General features: G+C 38.3%; 1 protein-coding gene across 1 annotated transcript in view; it reads left to right on the top strand.

Annotated features, from left to right (window-relative positions):
• FMN2 (formin 2) overlaps window positions 1-27,954 on the top strand; it is a 402,560-nt gene that overhangs the window by 351,247 nt on the left and 23,359 nt on the right. The window contains exon 16 of the mRNA XM_049867986.1: window positions 11,647-11,796. Coding sequence (XP_049723943.1) covers window positions 11,647-11,796 — 150 coding nt within the window. The remainder of the gene's footprint in view (window positions 1-11,646; window positions 11,797-27,954) is intronic.

Genomic DNA, 27,954 nt, shown 5'->3' with positions numbered 1-27,954 from the left:
TGAACTAGCCAGTAATCATGAGGATGACGGAGAACATTTCGTTCTGTTGTATGGATGTCACCATGAGCGAGCGGAATCAACTCAATGGCAGCTAATGAGAACGTTATTCTAATTGGAGTGGAAAAGCTCTGAAATCAGTTAATAAAAAGTAAAACTGCTGATGACTCCAGAGATCGGACCATCTTTAGATTACAAAAAAAAAAAAACAAACCTGTTGCTGTCAAGTCGATTCCAACTCACTGCGACCCTATAGGATGGAGTAGAAGTGCCCCATAGGGTTTCCAAGAAGCAGCTGGTGGATTTGAACTACTGACCTTTTAGTTAGCAGCCAAACAGATTACTCACCCCAAATTTCTCTTTTCTAAAACTGGAGTCATTCCTGAAGCGCTCTATCAAACATCAAAAGTTCTCTCTTACATTGTTTTGTATATGCCTCAATTGTTGAAGAATAAATATCCGAAGGTGCTTATTATTTTCTGAAGATGGTCACAAACACGTGAAGCTAATATTTGGCAGTAGAGAAGCTGTTTAGAGGGCATTCACAGTCTAGGAGTACCAGGAGGTGTCTGAGAGCCGGTAAGTATGAGGCACACCATGGCCCATTGCTTTTGTTCAGTATCTTGACTCTTGTTTGTTAACCTAATACAATGTTCTTCAAGTAAGAAAAGGAATAAAGATTACCTTTTTCCTTCGCCCCGCCATTCATAGTGCCTGGCACATAGTTAGTACCTACTCACTGATGAATTAAATGAAGTCTGTAGTGTTCTCTTCTAGGACTTGAACAGAAAATGTGCCGCCAAAATGTTTGGGCTTAAATTCAAGGTTTTATATATACTTGACCAGGGTTAAAACCTGTTCATAGATGGGAATTACCTGATAGTAGAAAAAAGACAATATAATATTTAAATAATTGTTCATTTGTTTCTCCATGTAGATCATAACTTGTGGTGAGAAAATGTCATTTTAGAATAATTACCAACACCTCTTTTGGTAGTAATAAAAACCAAGTTTGAGTCATTATGTGCGGAGTTCCCAAACAGAGAATTGCCTTAAAAACAGATGAGAAGTTTAAAAGAATATAATTCTCAGTTTGTGATGTGGCCCCTTTTCAAATAAGGACATCAAAAGCTATCTATTTTTATCTATGGAACATAACTCACAGTCCAAAGCAATATCCAGTAGAGGTCTTTAAAGCAATGTTCTAGCTTTTAAAAAATATTTCTAGAATATCCTTTTAAAAGATCTTTGCAGCCATTGTACTAACTTGTGAGGATATGTGCCTTTGTGCTTTTTTAAAAAATGTGTATTGTGGAAAAGTTAAAACATGTTCAGAGATACACAGAGGAGTATAATGAACCTATCACCCCATGAACCAATCACCCAGCTTCAACAATTACCAATTTGTAGTAAGTTTGGTTTCCTCTATACCTGTCCTCACTTGCCGCCTCCCATATTATTTTTGAAAGAACTCCCCAACAGAAATAACTTCATCCATGTGTATTTTAGTGTGTATCTCTAAAGGATAATTTTTTTTTCTTTTTTACTGTGGTAATATATAACAAAGTGTTTGCCATTTTAACATTTTTTACATGTAGGACTCAGTGCCATTAATTACATTCATTGTGTTGTGTGACCATCACTGCTGTCCACTTGTAACTTTTTCCATCGCCCTTAACAGCAGCTCAGTGCCTGCTAAGCAGTGACACCCCCGTTCCTCCGCCCTGTTGCCCCGGTAACCAGTGATAACTTTGGTCTCTGTGCATTTGCCTATTCTAGAATATTCCTTTTAAAAAATATAACCAAAACCAATCTCACTCCTAAAAATAATAGTAATGCATTAATATCATCAAATACTCACTGTTCACAATTCCAATTAGTTTATTTATATTTAGTGCTTTTATTTTTGTTACTGTGTATTTGAAACAGCGTATTTGAAAAATATCAATTCCAACCATTGTAATTAGATGAACTACCTTAAGGTCTCTTTAATAGGTTCCCCTCCAACACTTTTTCCCCCCTTGAAATTGAATTCTTGGAGAAAAGAAATCATTTGTCCTGTAGGGTTTCTTCACAGTCTAGATTTTCCTGATTGTATCCCAGTGTGGGGAAGCCTGGTGGCATAGTGGTTAAGAGCTACGGCTGCTAACTAAAAGGTCAGCAGTTTGAATCCACCAGGCACTCCTTGGAAACCCTATGGGGCAGTTCCACTCTATCCTATAGGGTGGCTATGAGTCGGAATCGAATCCAGCAAGGGGTTTGGTTTTATCCCAGTGGTGTAGTGGAACATGGTCCTCCGTCCTGTATTTCCTGCAGACTGGTAGTTAGCTGGGGGTGCTTGATCACCTTTGAGTTTGATTATCTTGGCAGAATCACTTCACAGGTGATACTGTGTTTTACCAAGAGGAAGCACATAATGTTTAGCTGCTGCTTTTCGTGACGTTACCAGCTCTTGACAGTCAGTGCCTAGCTAGATACGTTATTCTTTAGGAATTACAAAATGGTGATGTTTTCATAATTTTTTCAATTATTAAGTGAAATACATTTTCTTAGTTATTCAGTGATATGGCTCGTATAGAAAATGCATAATTAGTATGCGATTCGTGATTCTTTCCCTTAGTTTTTCAGCTTTCAAAATAGTGAGGTGGTTCTCTAGTGTCCTCCAAGAGTAACCAAATCTTTTTTTTTTCTTTAGTATTATAATGAGCTTGTTTTATGTGTCGCAGTCTTTTATAGTTATTATTCTTACTGACATGCAAAATGTCCCATCTTTAAGTTCACTCCTGAGTTCTTTTGACATGACCTTCCATGTTGACTTCTGTGGTCAGACACTCCATGTTCTTGGATTGAGCCATATCTCCGGGCACCACTGGGCCCTTTATTTGGAATGGCCTTTGGAGATCACAATCTGGGTTCCAGTATTGATTCTTGCTATTGAGTTAGTATTGTGTCTAGACTTCTCAGTGGATAGAATTAGAATTAAAATATATTGTTAGTTCATACTAGTAATTCCAATTCAAATTTAAGGCAGAGTTTAGACTGTAAAGTCCACATTCTATATCCTTTTTCTCATGTCAAGAATCCCGATTTGCCAATCCTTATGTGTTTTTTTGTTTGTTTTTGTTAGTGACTCTTCTGCCATCTTGATTTTCTGAAGCTCATTCTTTAGTAGATTTTGCAGCAGTTCATCCTAGGGATATAATTTTTTGAGTTATTTTTCCTGAAAATAGTTTATCTGTGGCTTTTATACTTGAAAGTCGGTTTAGTTGGCTCACGTTTTCTCTCTTTAGTATCTTGAATATGTTACTCCGTTGTCTTCTGACATAAAGTATTGCGGTCTAAACATCTGATAATAGTAAGATTCTTTCCTTTATAAGGAACTTGGTCTTTTTGCATGGATGACCAAATTTTTTTTTTCTTTTTGCTTACATATATTTATTTTTAATATAGTAGTTTTACTAGAATATGTGTCAGTGTTGGTCATTGGCATATCTTTTCAATGTGTATTTTTTAATCTTTTTTATGTACTTATTTCAGAAAAAATATTCTTCATTTTTTAATATGTGTTCTGTTCCATTGCTCTGATTTTTTTCTGTGGGGACCTCTATATACACATGTTGGAATTCCTTTTTTGTCTCCTATACGCTGACTCAACAGCAGTGATTTTGGTTTTTTGATATACTTGTTAACTTTCATATCTTTTTTTTTCTCTGATTTTTAATTTTTTTCTTTTATTTCGTCTTATATTTCCATTAAGATATTATCGGTTGTACTTATTAAGTCTTGTGTTACTTTTAGTTCATGTGTGAAATGAGCATTTAAAATTTCAGTTTCTTTACTAAGTTCTATCACCTCATTTCTGAGTTTATTTGATTTGAATTCATGTTGTTTTCTTTTCATACCCAAAAAACCCAGTGCCTCTATCATTTGATTGATTTCTTTTAGCATTTTAAAAAATATGCCACTGTTTTATTAATCTGTTTTAGAGACATGTCTTTCCGGCATGTTCTCATTGGTCTTTAACCCCATTGCCAATGAGTTGATTGCTACTCATAGAGACCCTGTAAGATAGAGCAGAACTGCCCCATAGGGTTTCCAAGGCTGTAATCTTTATGGAAGCAGGCTGCCACATCTTCCCCTGTGGAGTGGCTGGTGGGTTCAAACTGTTGACCTTTCAGTTAGCAGCCAAGTGCTTTAACCATTGCACTACCAGAGCCCCTTCATTGGTCTTTAAGGCTGTTATTTTGCTCCTTGGTTTTTGTTTTTGTTTTTTCTTCCCATAACTTTTTTTAGGACTCAATAGGAATCCCCTTTCCTGTTATTTTACTTTCCTTTCCTTTCCCTTCTTTATTTTACTTTCATTCTTCCTTTCTTTATTAACTGAGACCTAATTTATACACAATAAAAATGCACAACCCTAAAGTGTTGAGTTCGGTGAATAACTGCCATTTAAAACATTTTTTGTTGCCCCAATATGTTTATCCCACAAATCGACAAAGTGGCAATCATTACTCTGTTTTCTGTCAGCATAGATTATGCATATACTTGGACTTCATGTAAATGAAATCATATAGCATGTATACTTTTGAGTCTAGTTTCTTCTACTTATATTATTTTTGAGATTCATCCATGTTGCTGATGTATTAATAGTTCCTTTTTATTGCTAAATAGTATTCCATTGTACTTGTGCATCATAGTCTACTTATCCATTCTTCTGTTGATAGACATTTGGATTTCCAGTTTTGGGGTATTATCAACAAGGCTGCTGTGAACATTCCTGTAGTACATTTACATGTGTTTTCAATTCTCCTGAAATTAATTCCTGGGGAGTAGGTTTGTCGGGTCTTGTGGTTAGGTGTGTTTAACTTTATAAGAAACTGTCAAACACTTCTCTAAAGTGGCTTACCATTTTACACTCTCAAAAGCAATGTATGGGAATTCTAATTGTTCCATATCGTCACCTACATTGGTTACTATCAGTCTTTTTGATAAAAGCAAACGCCTGTGGATGCGAAATTGCATGTCATTGTGATCTTAATTTATATTTCTTTGATGAGTAATGATGTTGAGCACATGTTCATGGGTTTACCATGTTTAAATGTTTGCCCAAGTTTTATTTGGTGGTTTGTCTTTTATAGTATGAGTTTTGAGAGTTCTTTATATATTCTAAGTGTGTCCTTTGTCAGATACATGTATTGAAAGCATTTCTCCTGAAATAGTTTTTCCTGTGGTGTGCCTGCTCATTTCCTTAATGGTGTCTTTAGAAGAGCAAAATTCTTTTTATTTTACTGAAGTCCAGTATATCAACTTTTTTCTTTTATGGTTGGTGCTTTTTGTGTCTGAAATAGGAAATCTTTGCCTGGCCCAAGGAAGTAAAGATTTCCTCTGGTTTTCTTTTAGAAATTTTATGTTTCTGTCTTTTACTTGAATATTTTTATTTTTTTGTATTGGGTGAGGATAATTTTTTTTCCATACAGAAATCCAGTTATTCCAACAACATTTCATAAAAGATTTCTTCTTCCATTGAATTGACTTGGCATTTCGTCAAAAATTAAATAACCTTCTATGTGTCTGTTTTTGGATTCTTATTCTAATACCATATTGTATTGATTACTGTAGCTTTATAGTAATTCTTAAAATCAGCTAGCTCTTCTTAAGTATTTTTGGCTGTTTTAGATGATTTGCAGTTCCACATAAAATTTAGAATCAATATGCTTATTTCTTCAAAAAACCTTTAGACTGGGATTGCTGAGACTCCATAGAACAATTTTGGGCAAATTGATCTTAACGGTATTGACTTTTCCACCCCAGGAACACATTTTATCTTACCAATGATTTAGGCTTTTTAAAATTTCTCTCAGCAGTATTTTATAGTATTCATGCATTCTTTGTTAAAATTATTTTTAGATATTTGAGGTCTTGTAATAGTAATGCAAATTATACCAAAACCAAACCAAACCCACTGCCGTCGAGTTGATTCTGACTCATAGCGACCTTATAGGACAGAGTAGAACTGCCCCATAGAGTTTCCAAGGAGCACCTGGTGGATTTGAACTGCCGACCTTTTGGTTAGCAGCTGTAGCACTTAACCACAATGCCACCAGGGTTTCCATGCAAATTATATTACTTTAAAATTCATTTTTCAATGGTCTCTGAATACTATATAGATGCACAATTAACTTTTTAATTTTTATCTTGTATTTGATAACCTTACTAAATTAACTTTTTAGTTTTAGTAAGTTTTGTTTTATTTTACTGTGTTTATTTTTTTTTTTTTAATATAGATTCTATAGGGTTTTCTATGTATACAACCATGTGATAGCAATAGTTTTTCCCCCCGATCTTTATCCTTTCTTTAAAAAAAAAAAAAAAAAAGTTACCTTATTAACTGGCTAGGAATTTCACTACCGTTGAAAAGAATAGAGAAGAGCCAACATCCTTGCTGTGTTCCTGACTTTTTTTATGACTCAGGCCCTGGTCTGTGTTGGTGAATATTTCATGTGCTCTCATATGTTCTTGAAATGCTGGTGGCGTGATGTTTAACTGCTACAGGTGCTAACCAAAAGGTCGGCAGTTTGAATCCACCAGGCACTCCTTGGAAGCTCTATGGGGCAGTTCTACTCTGTCCTATAGGATCACTATGAGTCAGAATCAACTCGACGGCAATGGGTTTGGTTTTTTTGGTATGTTTTGCCATTGTGATGATAAAAAAGAGTGCTCTATTAATGCCAACTAGATCAATTTGTTGAAAAGATTATTCAAACCTTCTGTATCTTTGGTGATTTTTTTTGTTTAGTTTTTTCAATTACTGAGAAAGTGGTATGAAAAATAATAATGACAATTTTTTTTTCCTTCTTCTACGCCTTTGATTCATGTATTTGAAATTAATTCTTTTATTAGGTTCGCACATATTTAGGATTGTTATGTCTTTCTGACGGTTTCATATTTTTATCATTGTGAAATGATGCTCTGTTAATAATTCTTTGTCTTGGAGTTTACTTTGATCATAAATAGAGCCACATCAACTTTAGCATGCTTAGTGTTTGAATGGCATACCCTTTTCCACTGCAGTATTTTTGTTTTGCACATTTTTTGCATAAAATTATATTTTTATATAATTTGTCTTTTTTTATTGTGATTTAAGTGAAAGTCTACAGAGCAAATTAGTTTCTCATTAAAGTTAACACACAAATAGTTTTGCGATATTGGTTGTCAACCTGTGATATGGCAACACTCTCCCCTCTACACTACAGGTCCCCTGTTTCCATTCGTCCAGTTTTCCTGTCCCTTCCTGCCTTCTTGTCTTTGTTTTTGGGCTGATATGCCCACTAGTCTTGTGTACATGGTTGAATTATGAAGCATGTCCCTCACGTATATTATCATTGGCCCTGTAGGCCTGTCCAGTGCTCTGCCAGGAATCACAATAGAGGGTCCTGAACAGAGTGGGAGAGAAATGTAGAACAAAATTCAAATTCACAGAAAAAAAAAAGCGGGGGGTGGGGGTGTGTAGCTAGGCTTGCTGGTCTGACAGAGACTGGAGAACCCCAAGAGTATGACCACCGGACACCCTTTTAACTCAGTACTGAAGTCACTCCCTGAGTTTCACCCTTCAGCCAAAGATTAGACATGAAATTAATTTTACTGAACTTTTATAAAGAAGCGATGTGTCAGGATAACTTTTCTAGCTTCACTGCTCTAGCACTTCTTCTTTTGTTGCTTTTGTACCATGATTTAAAAAATGGCCTCTCCACTTTATGACTTTCTCCCCTCCATTTTATCTGCATTTTCAATTTCCTTTGTTCCTGAGTTTATCCTGCAAAATTTGCATTCTACTTCCAGCATTTTCTCTTAATGCAGAGCTTTGTACTGGAAGAAAGTTTCTGTTAATATTGAGAGTTGATATAGCCCAGCCCTCAAAACTTACTATAGATCCTTTCTTCTCTTCCATGTATCAGCTTCAGCTCACAAATTGGCCCTTACACTTTGCAGGAATGCTTGTTCTTGATTTAGGGGTTTTTGATTTTAGGGGAATTCCCCTGTCGTTTCTCTGTGTTTCATCCTATACTGATGTGGTACCACATGGTTTTTGTAGCTGTCAGTGGTTTGTCCCCACCTGGTTGTGTTTTGGGGTTTTAGGGATATTGGACGCCTAGTGTTTTTGTAGATGTTTTACCATGAGCTTTGTTTTTGATATCTTAGTTGTTCTTTCTGGTTTTGTATGGGGATTCAGGGAAATTCCAAAGCAATTCTGCTGCTTGGCCATCTTTTTGAAACTCTATGGCTACTCTTCATTCCATTATAGAGCAGTCTGTTTGTATTGTCTGATCTTTGTACCATATGGAGTGCAATGTTGGTCTTTTTCCAGAAAGGGCTACATCAGGTCACTTCCACAGAGAAACTTCTGTAGAATTCAGGAATTCAGATCAAAGGGCTCTTGGTTTCTTAACCACCTCTGGAGTTGTCGCTTACTGTGATTTCTGCATTTTCTTAGTGTTATACCTGCATTTCTTTTCATTACAGGCTCTTGATGTGCTAGGGCCATTTTGAAAGAGGCTCACGGAACAGCCTGTATAGTGAGGAAAGTCGCAGATAAGACTTCTGTCCCCTTCAGCAATTCTGTATTGCTGTATGGCAGCGGAAGGACCCTCCTGGCTTTGCATTTAGATAAAGCAGATAATTCAGAAGGGATAGGACAAAACTCTACCGCCCACCACCCAAATGGGTGTCTTTTGTGCCATATAAGTTTGGACAAGCTGGAGGCTGCCTATGCTGGACAGTATTCCATAACTAAAAATGGCTTTGGTATGCAAGGTGCCTTGATAATGTCTAGAAATTATTGCCATTTTATTTGTTTAGTTTTTTGAAAAGATTTTATTCTTTATTCTGTGGAGTTGGGTGGCTGGAGAGCAGTTGAGACAGCACTCATAATCCTCAGATAATTCTTCTACACCACAGCCACTCAAAAAGAGATACCTATGAGCGTGAGGTTCTCTTCATTGAGACTCATGTTATTAATCAGTTTCACATACTGATGTTAAGTCAATTATTGGATAGTAATTTATCTCAGAAATTCATAAAGTTTTGCACAGACAGCATGTTTGCTTCCTGTAAAGTTAATACTTATATTTCTATGTTACTTTATAATTCAAGGTACTTTTCACTTAATCTTCATGACAGTCTTGAAAATCAGGCATTTTATCTACTTTACACGTGAAGAACCTGAAACTCAGAGGTTACCTGCTCAAGGCAGAGTCCAGAGGAAATTGTTGAATAATGAGAATAATTATTATCAATATTGGAAGCCTCTATGCTTGCCCATAACTCAAAAATAGCTATGGGAAACAGTCATATGAGTCCCTATTAATAAATCAGCCACAATTGAATTAGTTATAATTTAGAGAGAATTTTTGGGAAATAAGTATCTTTAATACCCAATGTAGTAGTCTTCAATATCCAGTGTAAATATATGTAATCAAAAATAGTATGAAATATAAATTTATCTTACACTCAAAAACTTAACAGATTGTTTACAGTGATCTGTGTTTTACAGATGAAAGCTAAGGCACAATGATGTTAAATGGTTTGCCTCTATAGCTAGTCACAGAGACAGGATCCAGTTTCTTCCTGTATCTTCTCATTCTAAATCCTGTGTTCTTTCCTTCATACCATGCTGCTTCATGACTGAACTTTCAAAATGTTGTTGCATGACTGAGCGGGTGAACCAGCTATATAATTTAGTTATGTCTACGCCAAACAGACTGGCTTGGTCTGTAATAATCAACTTTATGAAGCATAAAACAAGAAAAATGATGAAAAAGAATAAATGAATCGTCAAAGGATTTGAGACCTGATTTCAGCCCAGTGAGTCATAAATACCCTTTAGGCATATAAGGAGAATGGCCAGTTTTCCCAGGAGGGAAGTTACACGTGTACTTTAACAGTTTTACTAAAATATGACCCAGATATGTCCTAGGCGGTTTATGCTTTCTGACATCTACTCTCCTGGCAGTCCTCACACCATCAGCGCATTCTGCAGACACATTCTAGTGTCATCACCATAGCTCATGGTGGACAAATTCTCACATACCATGTCCACTTCCCAGGCTGGTTCTTTCTTTGGATTAATTGGCTGTATTGCATCATTTTTCTTAGTAGGATAGCTAGGCAGGAATATCTTTTTCCTGAGATTCACACATTTGATCAAATCAGTGTTGTCATTTTTTCTCCAGAACCTCCCAGCCAATGTCCCTGGGAATCTTGCTGCTCAGAGACCCCATAGCCAAGTTTAGAAACAGAGCACACTGGTCACACATTGGTTACCACAGTCAGGGGTGGCTGTGAATTTTCTTTTTTGTGTGTGATGCTGAGTCCCCTTTATATTCTGAGCAAATTCACCTTACAGACTTCATGATGTTCAGTTCTATGAGACTTTTTTTTTTATATTAGGGATTTGAAACCAGCTATATGACCAACTGAATGCAGACACACGTGTGTATATGTATGTGTATACATATTTTTAATCAAACATCACAACAGGGACAATCAAGGTGGCTTAGAAATTTTTACTTCAGGGTCGATCAGACTCTAGCTTTATGCAGCAGTACTGTTGACCCTAGACCAAACCAGTTGGGGGGGCAAGGATTATTTGAATGACATGCCTTTTTGCCACTCTCTGACCGGCTGCCCAGGTTCTCTCACTATGGTGTCATCATCCTTATTGGCCTGTGTCCTTTTCAGGGCATTGTCCATGGAGCCAGAAGACTTGTTAAGTCATAAGGTACCATTTACTAGTTGTGTGTTCTTTGTCAAGCACCTTTTTGAACCTCTTCTGAGTTGTATGTGGCTGTACTATAAGGAGTCTCTGTCTCCCCAGTGTCACCTTCTCGCATCAAGCTGGCACTGATCATTCTAGCACCCCTATGCTGGCTGCCATACTGGTGTCCACTCAATGATATGACCGTGATCTCTAATGGGGGATTTTGTCCACATCTCCTGAGACTCTTGCTTTTTATTTCCCCCAGCAATGTAGGAAGCCAAATTGCATATAAGCAATATAATATAATGTGAATATGGAATACATATCAACTTTTATGCAAATGACTGTTATTTGTTTTGAGTTTAGAAAGGAAGACTAGGACCACCACTTCCAATATTTCCCAATTGACTATAGGTTTATTTCTGAAATATGTCACGAAATTTATGGTTAGTTTTGAAAATGGAATTGGACCAGGGGTAGTTATTAGCCCCTTGGTGGTGCAAACAGTTAAGTTACTTGGCTGCTAACCGAAAGGTTGTAGGTTTAAGTCTACCCAGAGGTACCTTGGAAGAAAGACCTGGTGATCTATACTGGAAAACTCAGCTATTGAAACACAGTTCTGCTGGCACACATGGGGTCACCATGAGTCAAAATTAACTGATTTTTTTCTGGTTTAGTGATAAGTAAATGGAGGATTTGTGTCATCTACTATCCGTATCTAAAACTCTTACATTAAACCGTAAGAGAACTACTGTTGGTGCCTAAAGAGCTTGAGTCCCGTTGGTAATAATACCTATGCATGAATGAAATCAGCATCTGGATAGAGAATATCCCATATTGGAAAGTAATCATAGCTTTTATGCTCTTGTGTGTGTGTGTGTGTGCTTTGACAGCTTTTTGGAGACTACAGCCTATTTCTTCATGAAACCAAAGCTTGGCGAGAAGGAGGTGTCCCCAAATGTTTTCTTCAGTATCTGGCATGAATTCAGCTCTGATTTTAAAGACTTTTGGAAGAAAGAGAACAAACTTATTCTACAAGAGAGGTAGGTATTTTTATCTGCACAATGGCATTTTAAAACTTGTGTTTTATTAGGTGTGATACCACTAGGGTAGCCAACTTTTATAGCCTCAATGAAAAATTAGATGGCCCTCACCTGAGGTAGCAAGCCTAAAAGGGTACTGAGATTTGGCAAAATAAGCAGTTTGAGTAGGAAGAGTTGGCATAGAGGCTGGGACGCTACAGAAAATAGCTGGGGTGTGGCTTGCCAGGACCACTGTCTGGTAAAACAACTTCTATGGTGAGGAAACCACATAAAGCAGACCATGTAAGAAGGTTTGGAAAACCCTACTGGGGTGATAAACCCACTCACCTCAGAAAACCTATAGCAAAGACCGTAAAGGTATGATGAACTTTTTTCCTTTTGCTTATCATGTGATATTATCAGAAGTTTACCGTTCATATCATTAAAATTTTACCATTCATTTTACCCCGAATACCATCAAAAAACACAGAAGATCAATTTTTTTTAAAAGATCTTTCAAGATTCTTGTAGAATTACATCACATTTCCCAAAGTAAATCTTTTCAGGAATGAAGGAACATTTTCCCCTGTAAGTATGTGAAATAGTCTCTTTCACAGCAATTATGAAATCCCATAGAGACTTATTAAATATTAAGTCATAAAGAAAGCTAGCCCTCCCAGGGCAGCGTCTTCAAATAGCTGGGTCTAGTGGGAGGGTAAAAGGGAAATATAATCTATACTACAAACCAAAGCCTAACACCCAGCCAGTTAGTGTGCTCTCTAACATCCCTGCCCTAACTAACAATAACCCTAATTTAGATCTTCCAAAAACCTACATTCTGAGGGACTTTGCTCTTACTACCACAAAATTCCATAGTTTTCTGCTTATTTTTTTCATTTTTTATCTTGTTTACATATGAAACCATGATTGTCCACCTAGTTTTCATTTTGAAATAGATATTGATACTCCTTAAACCAAAAAACCAAACCTGTTGCCATCAAGTCAATTCCAGCGCATAGCGATCCTATAGGACAGAGTAGAACTGCCCCATAGAGTTTCCAAGGAGCAGCTGGTGAATTTGAACTGCCAACCTTTTGGTTAGCAGCCATAGCTCTTAACCACTACGCCACCAGGTTTTCCATTGACACTCCGTAAGTGAAATTAATTGCTAACATTGAGCAATTAGACTATGCCAGACATGTGCTAACTCACATCATTAATTGCCTAGATTTCATAGCTCTATCAGAGAAGAGGAGCCCTGGTGACACAGTGGTTAAGAGATTGGCTGCTAACCAAAAGGTTGGCAGTTCAAATCCAGCAGCTGGAAACCCTATGGGGCAGTTCTTCTCTGTCCTATAGAGTTGCTATGAGTTGGAATCGACTTGATGGCAGTGTGTTTGGTTTTGGATCAGAGAAGAAACCTGTGACTCAGCGGATAGTAGATGAAAAAAGGAAACCACTTTGAACAGAAGGAAAACACTTTAAACATCTGTTCCAAAATCAATGAGCTTCTTCTACCTCCAGATGCATCAGTAGAGGTTTATATAAAAGATTAGATTTTAGTCAAAAGTCCAGGCAGGTGAGGTAAGAGAGACAGTTGCTTAAAAATATGTATATTTGACTCATTGTACATTTCCTCCAGACTTAGTCACATATCATGTGATTTTCACCCAGCAAGTCTTGCTCAGTTTGGAAAATTGTGAAGGGGGAAAATATTTCATCTTAGCACATCACATGTCATTTCCCTTTATGGGTGCCGACTGGTCCCCCACATGCCTCCTCTTAGCTCCAATCAAAACTTGTTCCCCTGGAAAAGAGCCTGAAACTCATTTACCCTATGGTACAAAACTGAAGTTGAGTGTTTCACCTTGCGAGATTATTTGCGTAATATATGGGATCCAAACCCTAATGAAAGCAGGAATAATGAGATTTAGGTATCATCGGGACAGGACTGATGAAGCTGTGGCTTGGGAGTAGCTGTTCTGATGGCCCATCAGGTGAGTGGACAACAGCAGCAGGCTGGCCGTGTCTTGTGGTTGTATAGCCTGAGTAGGTGCTGGGACAAGAACAGGTGGACACACTCTCTGTGGCTCTCCTTTGTACTGTGCACCCCTACATAAGCTGCCTAAACGCCTGTCTTGGAGAAAATGTTGAGATGACTAGTTCAGATGCGAAGTTCCCTAGTCATACTCATAGTCCCCATCCAGTGGGTATTCCATGATGTAGGACTGTGTTCCTCAATTCCATTATCAATAAAGATCCCCTTTTTTGTGATGTTTTATGCATTTGACATGCCTAGAATTAGCTTTTCTTCACTCTCTGTCTTACAAAATCAGCCAGATTCTTTCTTTTTCACTTCATCCTGTGCTTGTCACATTCTAGAAATAGCAATGGGCTCTTTGATTCACACTTGGTGACTTTGCTTTCATTTTGGCAGTGTCTTGAATTGACAGATCACAGGTGCTCTTCTCAGCAGCCTTCTCCTTTTTCTAAATCATTTGCTTTAATAAAGGCCTAAGGGGGAATACATGACAGTTCAGAGAGGACTGCTTTGCTCTTTGACTTCCAAAATATATTAGAACTCAAGACTCTTGGTCTGAATTGTGTGTATGGCAACTCTGTCACTGTCCTTAGTGCAGGACCATCTACGTAATATGTGGGCCCCATGCAAAGTGGAACCAGGGGGCTCCTTGTTCAAAAATTACTAAGAATTTCAAGACAGCAACAGCAAAGCATTAAGTGCTGGGCCCTTCTGAGAGCAGAGCAGTGTGTGATTGCACAGATGCACAGCCGTGAAGCTGCCCTGCCTTGGAGTAAGCTGTCTATTCTACTTTCAGTGGAAGGGTATTTCAGGAACGCTCTGAGCCCCCAGGCCATCCATAGTGAGATGAATTAAGGGTATTGTACTAACTTCTTCGGGCTGCCATAACAAAGTACCACAAACTGGGTGGCTTAAAACAACGGAAATTCATTCCCTTACAGTTCTGGAGGCTAGAAGTCCAAAATTAAGGTGTTGGCAAGACTCTACTTCCTCTGAAGCTTCTAGGCTTCCTTCCTTCTTCCAGCTTCTGGTAACCCCAGGCATTCCTTGGCTTGTGGAAGCGTAATTCCAATCTCTGCCCTCCACCTTCGCGTGGCCTTCTCTCTTCTGTGTCTGGTTCTGTCTCTCTTCTCTTCCTTGTATATGGTCACCACTCAGATTCAGGGCCCACCATACTCCAGTATGACCTCGTCTTAAATTGATTACATCTGCAAAGACCCTATTTCCAAATAAGATCCCATCTGTTCGTAGGTACCAGGGATTAGGACTTCCACTTATCTTGGAGCACAATTCAACCCACAACAGATATTAAACCTCTGATACAATCTACATCAATTTGAGTAGAACCTTAAGTAGAATTACAAATTCTTCAAATGAGATGTTATTCCTTGAAATGGCTAGTCCCTCCTCTGTACTCCTGTAGTATTTATTATCTGTGTATTTTGTTTAAAAATTCATCCTATACTGCCTGTCGGTTTTTATACTATAACTTTTTGAATGTTTGTATGTTTTTTATTTTCCAATGAGACTTAGTGTTCTCATTTCCGGTATAGCTCTCAATTGTTACTAAACTGCAGTACTTTTACCCTCTTAGTCTCTCAAATATTTGCAGATTTGAGTTGTTAACATCATTGTGTTTGAAATATGCAAGGAAATAAGAACCCAGTCTAGTTAATAAACACGTTTTCTTACATAATTTAACTTTTCATTGTAGGAAATAAAAGCCCAACTCCAACACCTTAAGAAAAAGAAAGACTTCATTTGTTTAGGTAGTCAACCACTGAAAGCCAGGGATGGAATTTCCCTGAGGTATACCTGAGTTCTGAAATTCCAGCTGCAGTTGGTGGGAATTAGGCAGGTGTGTCTGTATCTCTATCTCCCTCTGTCTGTCTTTGTAAATGTTCTCTCAGTCTCTCTCTCCTCCTTCTCCTTCTTCTTCCTTCTCTTCACTCTCCTTCCCCTTCCTCCTGTGTAGATTAGCTTCATTTCCAAGCCAGGTTGTTCCTTCAGGGTAGATGCATGGCCACCAGCCACAGCCATGGCTTACATTCTCACAATCTAGGAGGAGAGATTACTCCACTGCACTTAGAAAAATCTCAGGGAAGAACTCTGAATGAGTTATGTCCATCTTTGGATCAGCCACAGTGGCCAGAGGCATGGGGTACCATGGTTAACTCAGAAGTTCACAAAGCCAACCCTTCATCCCGAGAGGAGGGTTACTGTGATTGACAGTCCCCTTCATAGCAATCTCATTGGAGTGAGGATAGAGCAGTTTCCCAAAAGAAAGAAATGTAACCTACTACCCAAATTGATTAAACCTTTAAAAACAACCCCTGTAATTAGCAGAATGTCTTAGCATGGTAGAAATATCCTGAAAGATGATATTAATGGTATGGTGCAAATTTTCTTTTCTGATGAAGTTTCTTTTGCTCTAATTTAGTATTTTATAGATTGAGTAATGTCTCTAAGGCTTTAAATCCTATATAAATTTTCCTTATCACATTATTTCTAATTGGTGTCTGACGATAGAAGTGCTACTAACTGTATTTTCTGGCTTTATCCTAGTGTGCCATACCATTTAGTAGATATATTTCTTGACCTTTCTATACTTCATGCTGAATAAATCTGCTGTCTTTCTTATCACTGTGATTTGGGAAACATGAGGGTTTTTAAGTTAGCTCTGCCACTTACTATTTCAATAATCATAGAAAGTTGTTTCTTATCAAGAGCCGTAGTTTTAGTCTAATACCTGTAGTGCAGTGTTAGGGTGTAGATTAAACGAGGTAATACATATAAAGTGTATAGCACAGTGTCTACATGCTAGTTGTTCAATGCCTGTTTCTTCATCATCATAATATCCTTTTTGTGACTGCCTATAAGGTGATGAACATTTTGATAAAACAAGTTAAGCACCATCAGAATGTAGATTATTGTGACTTAGTTACTTGTTAGGTAAAATTTCTTAGTTCTGAGTCTCAGGATGGACTTTTGTCTGAAAATGTGAATATAATCTATACCTCTATATTTATAATATCCTATAAAGTTGCTATGAGTCGGAATCAACTTGATGGCAATGGGTTTGGGTTTGTTTGCTTTATGTGAAGGAACTCCTGTTCAGATGCTTTAAACAACTGACCCATTGTTTTTGACTCGAGAGTCCGGGGAAGAAGTGTTTTTTCATATGCTAGGGACTAGGCATGTATAAATTGTTAACAAGACTCAATCTTTTTCATAAAAAATGTAGAGTTAGTTAAGGTCTCCTTGGGTGACAAACAGTTAAACGCTTTCCTAACCAAAAGGGTAGTGGTTTGAACCCACCCAGAGGTGCCCGGGAAGACAGGCCTACCGATCTGCTTCTGAAAGGTCACAGCCTTGAAAACCCTACGGAACAGTTCTGCTCTGCACACGTGGAGCCACCGTGAGTCAGAATCGACTTGACAACAACTAACAACAACAGACTTGGTTAATGCTATCACTGAGCAACACACAACATATGTAAGATACGTGAGTTTTTTAATTTTTAGCTTGACTCTATCGAAAAGATGGGGGGCAAGGGAGATAACCTGTCATTTATTCTGCCAAGCATACCCCTAAAAGTCACACAGAACATGGTATGTGAAGAGATAGGTGAGCCTCATCTCCTGTTTTCCAGAAGGTCATTAGCATTAGTATACCCTGGCCACTAATGAAGTGCTATGGGGATAGGCCAAGCAGAGCTGTTAATCAGAAGAAAGAGGTGCAGAGTGATTGAGCATGCATGTGCTTTTTGTCCCTGATTGAGGGACTGTGGTGGTGGGTCCTGGGGAAGAGATCCGGTGCCCAGAATGGCTTCACGTCTCACTTCTGCTCTATTTCATGTTGAACTCAGTTTCAGTGCTCAGCCATAGAACTGTGAAGTTCTTTGTGATTATTCACTCATTTCATATTGAGTTTTTACTAAGCACTGGAGACGCTCAAGTCCATACGGTGAAGGTCCTGCCTTCCTTGAGCCAACAATCTAGCACTGGTGTGGGGCAAAGTGCGGTGGGAGAGGACAGGAGGGAGGGAGTAACGCTGCCCAGTGGACTATGACTTGGAACTTGGAGGGCATGTAGGACTTTCACAGGCAGTCCAGGGAGGTAAAAGCCATTCTAGGCAAGAATATCTGGCTCTGGCAACTGGGCCCCAAAGCTCTTAGTACGTAGTGTGGCCTATCACGATTTCATTTTTAGTAGGCCACAACATTTTAATTTAATAAATTAGTTGTGACATCTGTAATGGTTATGTTTAAAGTGTTGTCTAATTTGATTTGCCAGTTTATTTTACTTTGAGACAGGTAGTCTTTGATGAATCAGGAGAAAGGATAGCTGCTCTTCTAATTGCACAAGCATGCGGCAATCAAGTCTGGATTCAGCCCAGCTGAAATCTGTCATTAGAGGAAAAGGATTTGAAGTTTTGGCTTTGGAAGGTTGCACATTAAATTGGAGAGTGCCTCTGCCATGTTAACATTCTTATTTCTGTAATTCATATTCAGTCATCTGCAGGTTCAGATTTTTTTCTCTAGCTGCCATCGAGTCGGCTCCAACTCATGGCAACCTCATGTGTGTCAGAGTAGAACTGTGCTCCATAGGGTTTTCAATAGCTGATTTTTCGGAAGCCAATCGTCAGGCCTTTCTTCCAAAAATACTTTTGGGAGGACTCAAGCCTCCAACCTTCAGGTTAGCAGTCAAGTCCATTAACCATTTGTACCACCCAGGAACTTCATGTTCAGATTTAAGTATGATGTTATCGGTGTAAGTTTAGCAAGGAAGCAGCCACTTTTTAAAAATCGAAAATACATCTCAAGAACAGAAATAAGAGGAAAGAAGGTTTATTATTATGTACTAATGTATTTGTTGGATATCTAAGTGAGTTTTCCCTCTTGGGCTTCTATTTTACATTATTCCATTGTAGTAATAAATGAATTTGGCCAATCATTTGCCCCTTTCATTCAGGCATCGATTTCTAGAAAAAGGACCCATAAGGAAATCCTCTTCTCAGTGCAGATTTTCTATGGCTGAAGCTTTGGCAGGAAGATTGACAACCTAGTCAGAATAGTGGCTAATGGTGGCTGAGAATTTGGAGGAAATCTGATCTACATTCATTAAAAGGAGTGGTTAGTATACATTCCTGTGTGGTGCAAATGATGGGTACACTTGGCTGCCAGGCAAAAGGTTGATGCCTTGAGTCCTCCCAGAGATGCTTTGGAAGAAAGGCCTGGTGATCTACATCTGAAAAATCAGCCACTGAGAACCCTGTGGAACACAGTTCTACGCTGACACGCGTGGGGTTGCCATGAATCAGAGTAGATTTGATGGCAGCTGGTTTTAAGACATACTAGGTTATTAATTTATTTATTCATTCATTTGTCAATTATTTATGTAGCCCTGATGGCACAATGGTTAAGAGCTTGGCTGCTAACCAGTTCAGCAGTTCAAACCCATCAGCTGCTTCTTGGAAACCCTATGGGGAAGTTCTCCTCTGTCCTGTAGGGCTACTATGAGTCAGAATCAACTGAACGACAATGGGTTTGGTTATGTGCCAGACAAAGTTCCTGGCCACGTGAGTCTTATCTGCTAGTGTGAGAGGCACACAATGAAAAGTAAATAAAAACATTTTTAAATCACAGGTTGAAATTAGTGCTATGAGGGAAAGAAGCAGCGAACCATTTTGCAGAATAAAAAGTGGAAGAGGCTAATTATGTAAGATGGGTAGAGATGCTTTCTGAGTAGGTGACATTCATATTAACAGATAAAGAATGAAAGGGAGCAGCCATGTGAAGGGGTAGAGAGATGAGGAGCAATGTAGTACAAGTGTTCCAGGCAGAGGGGCGGAAAGTTCACGGCAACCTGGCAGGAAAGATTTAATGCACTCCAAGACAGACGAGGGGCCCGAGATGAATTTGATGAAGCAGGCAGGGGCTTGATCATTCAGTCCCTTGTATATAAATGGTAATAAGAATTTGGCTTTTATTGTGCATGCAATAGAAATTTATCAAAGGCTTTTTAAAAAGAGAATAATCTGGTATGATTCATATAATTAAAAGGTCACTGGCTACCAAGTAAAAAGCAAATTGGAGACAGAGGCTGGTGAAAGTGGTAGCGAGAACCAAGGTGGAAGACGTGATGCTCTGGACTGGGCAGAGGCAGTAGCAATGCTGGAAATGGAAATGGATGTATTTGAGGTATATTTCGGAAGAAGACCTACAAGCACTTTCTACTCCCAAGTTTCTGGATAGACCAGTCTTGGGGTCAGTCAGTGTTCCTATTGTAAATGTCAGCTCAGATACTGAGAAGCTAATATACATCAGGATGTTAGAGATCAAGAGGCAAGCATCCATTTTTTTTGCAACGTAAGCAAGTTTTCACCTTCTTTACAATGCTTTGCAAAAAGCTGAGGTTAGAAAACGATCTAGAAATTCTCTTAAGTTTAGTTCTTCTAGGATGTTGTAAAATTCTGAGGAGAAAATTAAATGGGAAAGGTCTTTGCATTTGCTTCTCTATCTTGCCATATTCCAAGAGATGTTTTTTTAACCTTTGGGAAATCTTCCCCAAAAGCCTCTTGTTCAAAAAACAAAAGAATCTCACAGTTAGAGATACCAGTTAGAGCTCCCCAACAGAGAATCCAGACCAAGAGCCAAGAAAATAGCTTGTTGAAAAGATATTTTTGCTTTGGTAAGGGTTTAAACTCTGTAGCATCTGTTAGTGAGTTCATAGAAGCTTGTAGAATATCTGAGCAATTATTAATTTTCCTTCAGTATTTGTGAAAAAATGTTTTATAATGTCTGAGCAAAGCGTATAGCAAAACAATCTTGGGTCAAAATAAACTTCATGAATATTTAAAGGTATTTAAAATTCCCATTAAAAATAATGTCACCTAGTTTATATAGACCTGAAACAAGTACGTACACAAGGTAAAAGATGTTGTGTTAGTTATGTAGTGCTGCCGCCTTAAAAAAACAGAAGTTTATTTTTTCACAGTTCTGAAGCCTAAAGTCCAAATCAGAGTCTCAGCCCTGTCAGTTCCTTCCTTGTCAGTAGCCCTGGGCATTCAGTGCTTTCACAGTGTCCCTTCTTCCACAATAGGTGTGACTCTCTGTCTATTCCGCTGTTCTTATAACTCAAAAGTGATTAGGTTTAGGATCCACCCTATAGTGGTATAAGCTCAACTGATGGATTCATTACACTACATTAGATTGCATTATTGAATGTGATCAGAAGGTAATCTGCTAATCAAATAATTTCTTTTATAAGGATCAGCACAAAGCTGGTTCCCATGAGGTGGAGGTTAAAGATGTCCACAATGTCTAACTTCTCCAAGCTGCTGTACTACTCCATAATCTCTAATATCAACTAGTCTCTCTCACCCAGTGCTCTCCCTCCCGTCTTTGGGTTCCCTAATTTGCTGCTTTGTGTCACAGAACTCATGAACCATATAAAGGAAATGGACCATGTGGTTGTAGAGGCTGGCAAGTCCCAAATTCATGGGTCAGGCATAGACTTCTCCCTGGCCCTCAGTCTCTGCCCAGAGACACCCAGCTTTCTCATTCCATGGGCCAGGAAGACCACTGCACTGTCTCCTTTGGGTGTCTGCTGCAGGTCTTCCCTTCTTTGGTGGCAGTGGGCTGTCCTCTCTGCTCTGGAATTGGCTCTCTTTTAAGGCAAAACTGACCAATCCCCTCCCACCCAATACGGTGGACCACAATTATCTTATTTGCTCAGCCCCACCCAGTCATCTGGGTGGGAGTCATAAGACCATGGCTAGAAAGGCCACACACAAAGTAATTAATTGTACCACGTCTGCTCTGCCCAAGGTCGGCTGATTTAATCACATGAAACTACTTTATGACAGCAACTAGACTAGTGTTTGGCCGAACCACAGTCTAGCCAATTGTCACCTAAAATTAACCACCACAGATATTATTTTTTTTTATTAACTTTTATTGAGCTTCAAGTGAACGTTTACAAATCAAGTCAGACTATCACATATAAGTTTATATACATCTTACTCCGTACACCCACTTGCTCACCACCTAATGAGTCAGCCCTTCCAGTCTTTCCTTTCGTGACAATTTTGCCAGCTTCCAACTCTCTCTATCCTCCCATCCCCCCTCCAGACAGGAGATGCCAACATAGTCTCAAGTGTCCACCTGATATAATTAGCTCACTCTTCATCAGCATCTCTGTCCTACCCACTGTCCAGTCCCTTTCATGTCTGATGAATCGTCTTTGGGAATGGTTCCTGTCCTGTGCCAACAGAAGGTTTGGGGACCATGACCGCCGGAAATTAACCACCACAGATATTATTTTAAGGGGTAATTTTAAATTTTTTTAATTTTATTTAGGATGTCTCCACATAATGTAATGATTATCAAATGCATACGTTTGTGTGGTCTTCTGCTAGAGTCTGGATTTTTAAGAGAGTAAAAAATACAAGAAGCCAAAGGTTCCCCACAGTTCATGCCCACTGTGACATTCCCCATGCTGACCCTGGCCCCTTCATCAGAGGCGTTCACAAGCATTGAATTCCTTCTCCTGTTCTGCTTCAGGATTTCACTCTCAGGCACCACTCCTGCCCCCGTTAGTGAGAGTGAAGGAAGGTATAGAGAAATGGAAAATGTTTCTTCTACGCATAAAAATCTAGAGTCTTCGGGTAAATAATGGATATTCAGAGACTATTCATGAGAGATAAGGGTGGAAGAGCTTATTTCTACATTTCTACTGTTTTTTTTTTTTTTTTTTTTTATATTGGCCTGTTCAACAGGTTTGAGAGTAATGACAGATGTTAGACCAAGACATGTTGGTAGTTATTTTATTTGACAAAGAGCAATTAGCTCACTTGGTTTTGCCTCCTGAAGTCTAGCTAAAATTTAGAAGCAACCACAATAAGGCATCAAACTCAATTTTAAAAGGAATCATTTGTAAACCATGTGCGGAGAGTGTACGTGCAGTGGAGGGCTATGGGTGGAACAAGAAAGGAGATTAATACTGATGCATTTTGAGAATGTATATTTCAATGTAGGACATAAAAAGAAGGTAAGATCTGTGTGTCTTGGAGAGAGATGAAATAAAGTGTTTTTTAAAATAAAGTAACTAGAATGGCCAATTAAAAAAAAAAAAAAGAAAGAACAGACCCATTACTATCAAGTCAATGCCAACTCACAGTGACCCTATAGGACAGAGTAGAACTGCCCCATAGGGTTTCCAAGGAGTAACTGGTGGATTCGAACTGCCGACCTTTTGGTTAGCAGCCAATCTCTTAATCACTGCACCACTAAGGCTGCAGTAAGCACATGAAAAGATAATTAAAGTCATTGGTCATGAAAACTCAAAAACCAAACCATTGCCATCAAGTCATAGCAACCCTATGGGACAAAGTAGAAGTGCCCCATAGCGCTTCCAAGGCTGTAATCTTTGGGGAAGCTGACTGGCACATCTTTCTTCTGCAAAGAGTCTGTTGACCTTTTGGTTAGCAGCCCAGTGCTTACCACTGTGCCACCGGGGCTCCTTCATTAGCCATCAGGGAAATATAAATCAAAACCACAATGAGATACCACTTCACATCCAGTAGGATGGCTATCACAAAGAGAAAAAAAAAAAAAAAAAAGCAGACAATAAGAAATGTTGTCAAGGTTGTGGAGATACTGAATCTCTCATTTATCACTGGTGGGAATATAAAATGGTACGGCCACTTTGAAAAACAGTCTGGCAGTTCCTCTAAAGCTAAACATAGAGTTACCATATGATCCAGTAATTCGGCTGCTATGTAGATACTCAAGAGAAATGAAAACATATATCCATGCAAAAATGTGTACACAAATGCTCATAGCAGCCCAGCATGATTTATAATAACCAAAAGGGGGAAACAACCAAGGTATCCATCAGCAGATGAGTAGATAAATAAAATGTGTTATAGAAATGAAGTACTGATAGACACTATAACATGAATGAGCCTTGAGAACATTATGCTCGGTGAAAGAAGCCAGTCACAAAAGTATGTCATAGAATTCCTTTTATATGAAATGTCCAGAATAGGAAATCTATAGAGACAAAAATTAGATTAGTTGTTGCTAGGGGTTGGGGGTGGAGGAACAAGGATTGGGGAGTAACTGCTAATGAAGTTTCTTTCAGGGGAGATGAAAATATTTAAACTTAGGTTGTAATGATGATTGTACAACCCTAAGAATATTCTTTAAAAAAAAAAAAGAATTAATGAGTGAATTAAGTGGTATGGGGATTATCCTCAATCAGGTGGTTTTTTTTAAAGAAGAAAAAGGTAAGTGGAACATTCACATTAGACTTCTAAGCATAAAAGTGGATCACAATTGTCCATAACCAAAACCTTCAGTGAGCGCCATGTGGATTGTTCACAGTTTGGAAATTCTGCATTGGTTCCTTCGTCTTCCTGTCTGACACACTCCTGTGCCCAGGTAGTTCTGTGTATGCTCAAGGAAAGCAAAGCTCCTAACTACTAATATATTAACCCAGTACCCAGTGCCTATTAGCCAAGTCAAAATCTTAGAAATCAATCTTCTGACACAAACAGTAAACCCCAAACCAAAAAATCTCCGTTGGTTTAGATAATTAGTAATTTACAGTAGCTTTGACTCCATAGAAATAAAATGAGCCAGTGTCTTCCCTCTGTGTAAATCCATTTCAGGAAATCTAAGTCATGTTTAAAAAAAAAGAAAATACACACAATAGGTATTACATGTGTGAGTATTGATTTTGAAATTATTCATCTGTTAGGAATAAACTTTTTTTTTCGAATCAAATCACCATGGGTAGAGTCACATTATGCAAATTTTCTTAACTTTTATTCCCTAACAGTTAGAACCTTTATGGAGAAGATATAATTATTAGGAAAAAAAAAAAAAAAAGAATGGCTATAATTTTTAAATGGCTAATATAAGTAAAAATAGCATTTCAGTGTTTGCTCTAGGTAAAGTGTCGCATCATTCACTTTTGTTGATTAATCCTCTCCCCTTGGGCAGGAAGCCCTACTCACTGCCTGGTGCTGCCTGTTCCCTGCTTTTCCCCTGGCTTTCTGATTACCAGCACAGGACCTGACACCCCACTGACCTTTTAACAGTCACTGCTCTGGGTTTTTGCTTCTCCTTGTCATATGCATTCAGACTTAGAAACTTGAACCATGAGCAGCTGCTGGGTTGTAAGAACTTCGAGCCCATGGGAAGTAGACACTTTTTTGAGGCTGACAGTAATGGAGACAGGCCATTTATATGGCACGTACCAGCCAGTGGATCTCAGTGAAGATTAACAATGCTGACACTACAGAACTAGCTGTAGAATTATAATGTGCCCTTAGATATTGACATTTCTGGTCAATTCATGTCCAGCTGAACTACAATCATTGTGAGAAATTAATATATAATTTGGGTTCCTTGGTTTTTGTGGAAAGCTATTGTTTACAAATTTGTTCCACCTTAAAGGGATCTTTAGATCATCATCATCATCATTTATATTATATATATATACGTAACATTTATTATATGCATATTATAATTTCACAGAACACTAAACCAAGTACCATTTCTTCTCCTACTCAGTGGTATTACTCCCCTGGACTTCTAATTTAGAGACAAAGCTCATCTTTGGATTTGATTTTCTTATAAAAATCAAATTCTAATAATCTTGGTGTTTTAGAAGCTATAATTTTGCAATTTTTAAGAGTAATAATATTTCAGGGCCAAAAAAATGAAAATAACGTTACACCTGATATTCTTCCTAAAATGATGTAAGGCTTTTTTTTAGTTCAATATTTCTAACCATAATTATAATGTTATTAATATATAGATATACCAGATGTTTGCACAACATTTTTTAACATTGTCTCATATGAAGCCTATGAGCATTTTGGGTTTGTTTCCTTTTATTTTTCCTAGATAAGATTTGTAGTAAAACACCTAGAATCCCTGATACCTTGAATGTCTTTTGCAATTTGAAAACTTTCTTAAATCAACTCCGTCTGTTATTTTATCTTGTGGAGTAATGTTAAAAAAACATTCTCTAAATAATCCATCAGCTTTGTCTCCAGCCTATCCCACGTGGCTCTGGCCATATTCCACCTCCAATTGATTAGAAATGCTGCCCCCTTCCTTTAGGAATAACACTTAAGCTGGCACCCGTGTGTCACACTCTGTATCTAGATGAAAGAAAGTGTTCTGGCCAATGTGTCTCCACAGCTCATTGATCTCTCTGGAAAAAAAAAAAGACTGGTATGTCTCCTCACAGATTCCTTCCTTGAATGATTTAAAACTTGATGCTGTGCTATATAGAGTCTTCTTTGGATAACTGTGCCTTACAGAGTGAGGGACATCCTGAGAGGCCACCATTGCTGCGTTTGCAAAAAGTGCATGCCACCCTCTCCTACAGTCAGCCGCCTCCACCTTTGCATTGTATGGAATTAACTAGTGGTTCCATCCATCGAATTAAAAACCTAAGCCTCAGACAAGAACAAAGGTGCCCTTGGGCTAGCGCACCCTTGGGAAATACACCTACGCTATCCCTTGCAGACACAGGCAAGTTGAAGCTTTCTTTAAAGGATATTCTACAATGAATCTTAAAAATCCCAGCTGTGCTGGTTGAGTCTGCAGGTGTTCTGTTGTGAGCAGAATGAACCCAGGGCTAATAGGTCACTACCATCTCTTCTTGAGCTTCACAGTATTTTTCTGCCCCAAAGTGGTTCTGGAGATGCACTGGGGATTGGAGTGTGCCCTGGAGGAAAAGCCAGCTGTTGCTCCCACAGAGAGGCTCCTGATCCCCTGAGTTCCTTTAACCCAAAGATGAACTTTGTCTCCACCAAAGCAGAAGTCCTGGGGAGTAATACCAATGAGGAGAAGAAGATAGGGTACTTGGTTTAGTATTCCGTAGGGGTAAGCCTGAGGTGATAGGCTTGTGTAGCAGCGCTCGGTACCAAGACATGATATAAGGGTGTTGTTAATTTTTTTAATCAACATGTGATATCTGTAGTGATACTAATAATTTAGTATTTTGATCTACATATTTAGGCTCTATTAATATTTCTCTGTTGCTTATAATATGGGCACCTAAGATGGACTGCATTTACCATCACTTTGAAAACAGGTTACAACTTAAAATTAGTTTAGATCATAAGACATTCACTCTTTTTCAAAAGAATGTATTGAATACTCATGCCATATAGGCATTTATTTAGAATTAAAAAGGCCAGAAGTGGAAGTTGGTAAGAATCCCCAATCCTCTTAAATTTTAATATGTCAGATAATTTTTTTAGAGATTAGCCTCTCAAATTTATTGAGTGGGGGAGAGAAATGGAGGTAGAATTACTACCTCTTTAACCTTCCAATATTTTAATTATCATTGTACAGTTACTAGTAAAAAAGCAATTGTCAGGTCCAACTCATGTTAACCCCGTGTGTGTCAGAGTAGAACTGAACTCCACAGGGTTTTCAACGGCTGCTTTTTCAGAAGTAGGTCACCAGGCTTTTCTTACAAGTCACCTCTAGGTGGACTAGAACTTCCAGCCCTCTGGTTATTAGCCAAGTGCTTTAACCATGTACACCACCCAGGGACTCCATTGTGTATTTAGATACTACTTATTTTGCTAAAGTAAAGCATATCAGAAATAAAAACATGCTCATTACTAGGATCCTCATTTTATGACATGGAATTATTTTTAAAAATTAACCTCTGGACCTCAAATTCTTATGGCCTGGGGGTGAACATTTTTGAAAGTTTGATAAAATTCCATTTGGCCACTTTAAAGTTTTCCAAGTGTGTGGGGGAAGTAAATAAGATGAGGAATCTTTGGAAGTAAGCATAGCTCATCAGTTAAGAGAATTTTTGATGCTCACGGATAACTCAAAAGCTTTCGTTTCAAAAATCAGACATTTAAAAGTCATCTGTGGATATTAATGCATTCTTAAATTCATGTGTTCTTTTTGAAACAACAGCACTTACAATTCTGTACTGAATTTATATATGGGTTTATTTCCACCAGACTTTAATTTTCTTAATGTTTCCCTTTTACAAAGGCAGAGTAAGACTAAAAGGCTGAACTTGAGGCTTAAAAACTTGGATTTGATACCTGTCTCTGACAGCACCTATATAACCCTTGACAAG

The sequence above is a fragment of the Elephas maximus genome, chromosome 24 (genome assembly GCF_024166365.1).
Source record: "Elephas maximus indicus isolate mEleMax1 chromosome 24, mEleMax1 primary haplotype, whole genome shotgun sequence".
NCBI classification, from domain to species: domain Eukaryota; kingdom Metazoa; phylum Chordata; class Mammalia; order Proboscidea; family Elephantidae; genus Elephas; species Elephas maximus.
The sequence above is the reverse complement of the archived record's forward strand: the minus strand, read 5'-3'. Positions and strand labels throughout refer to the sequence as shown.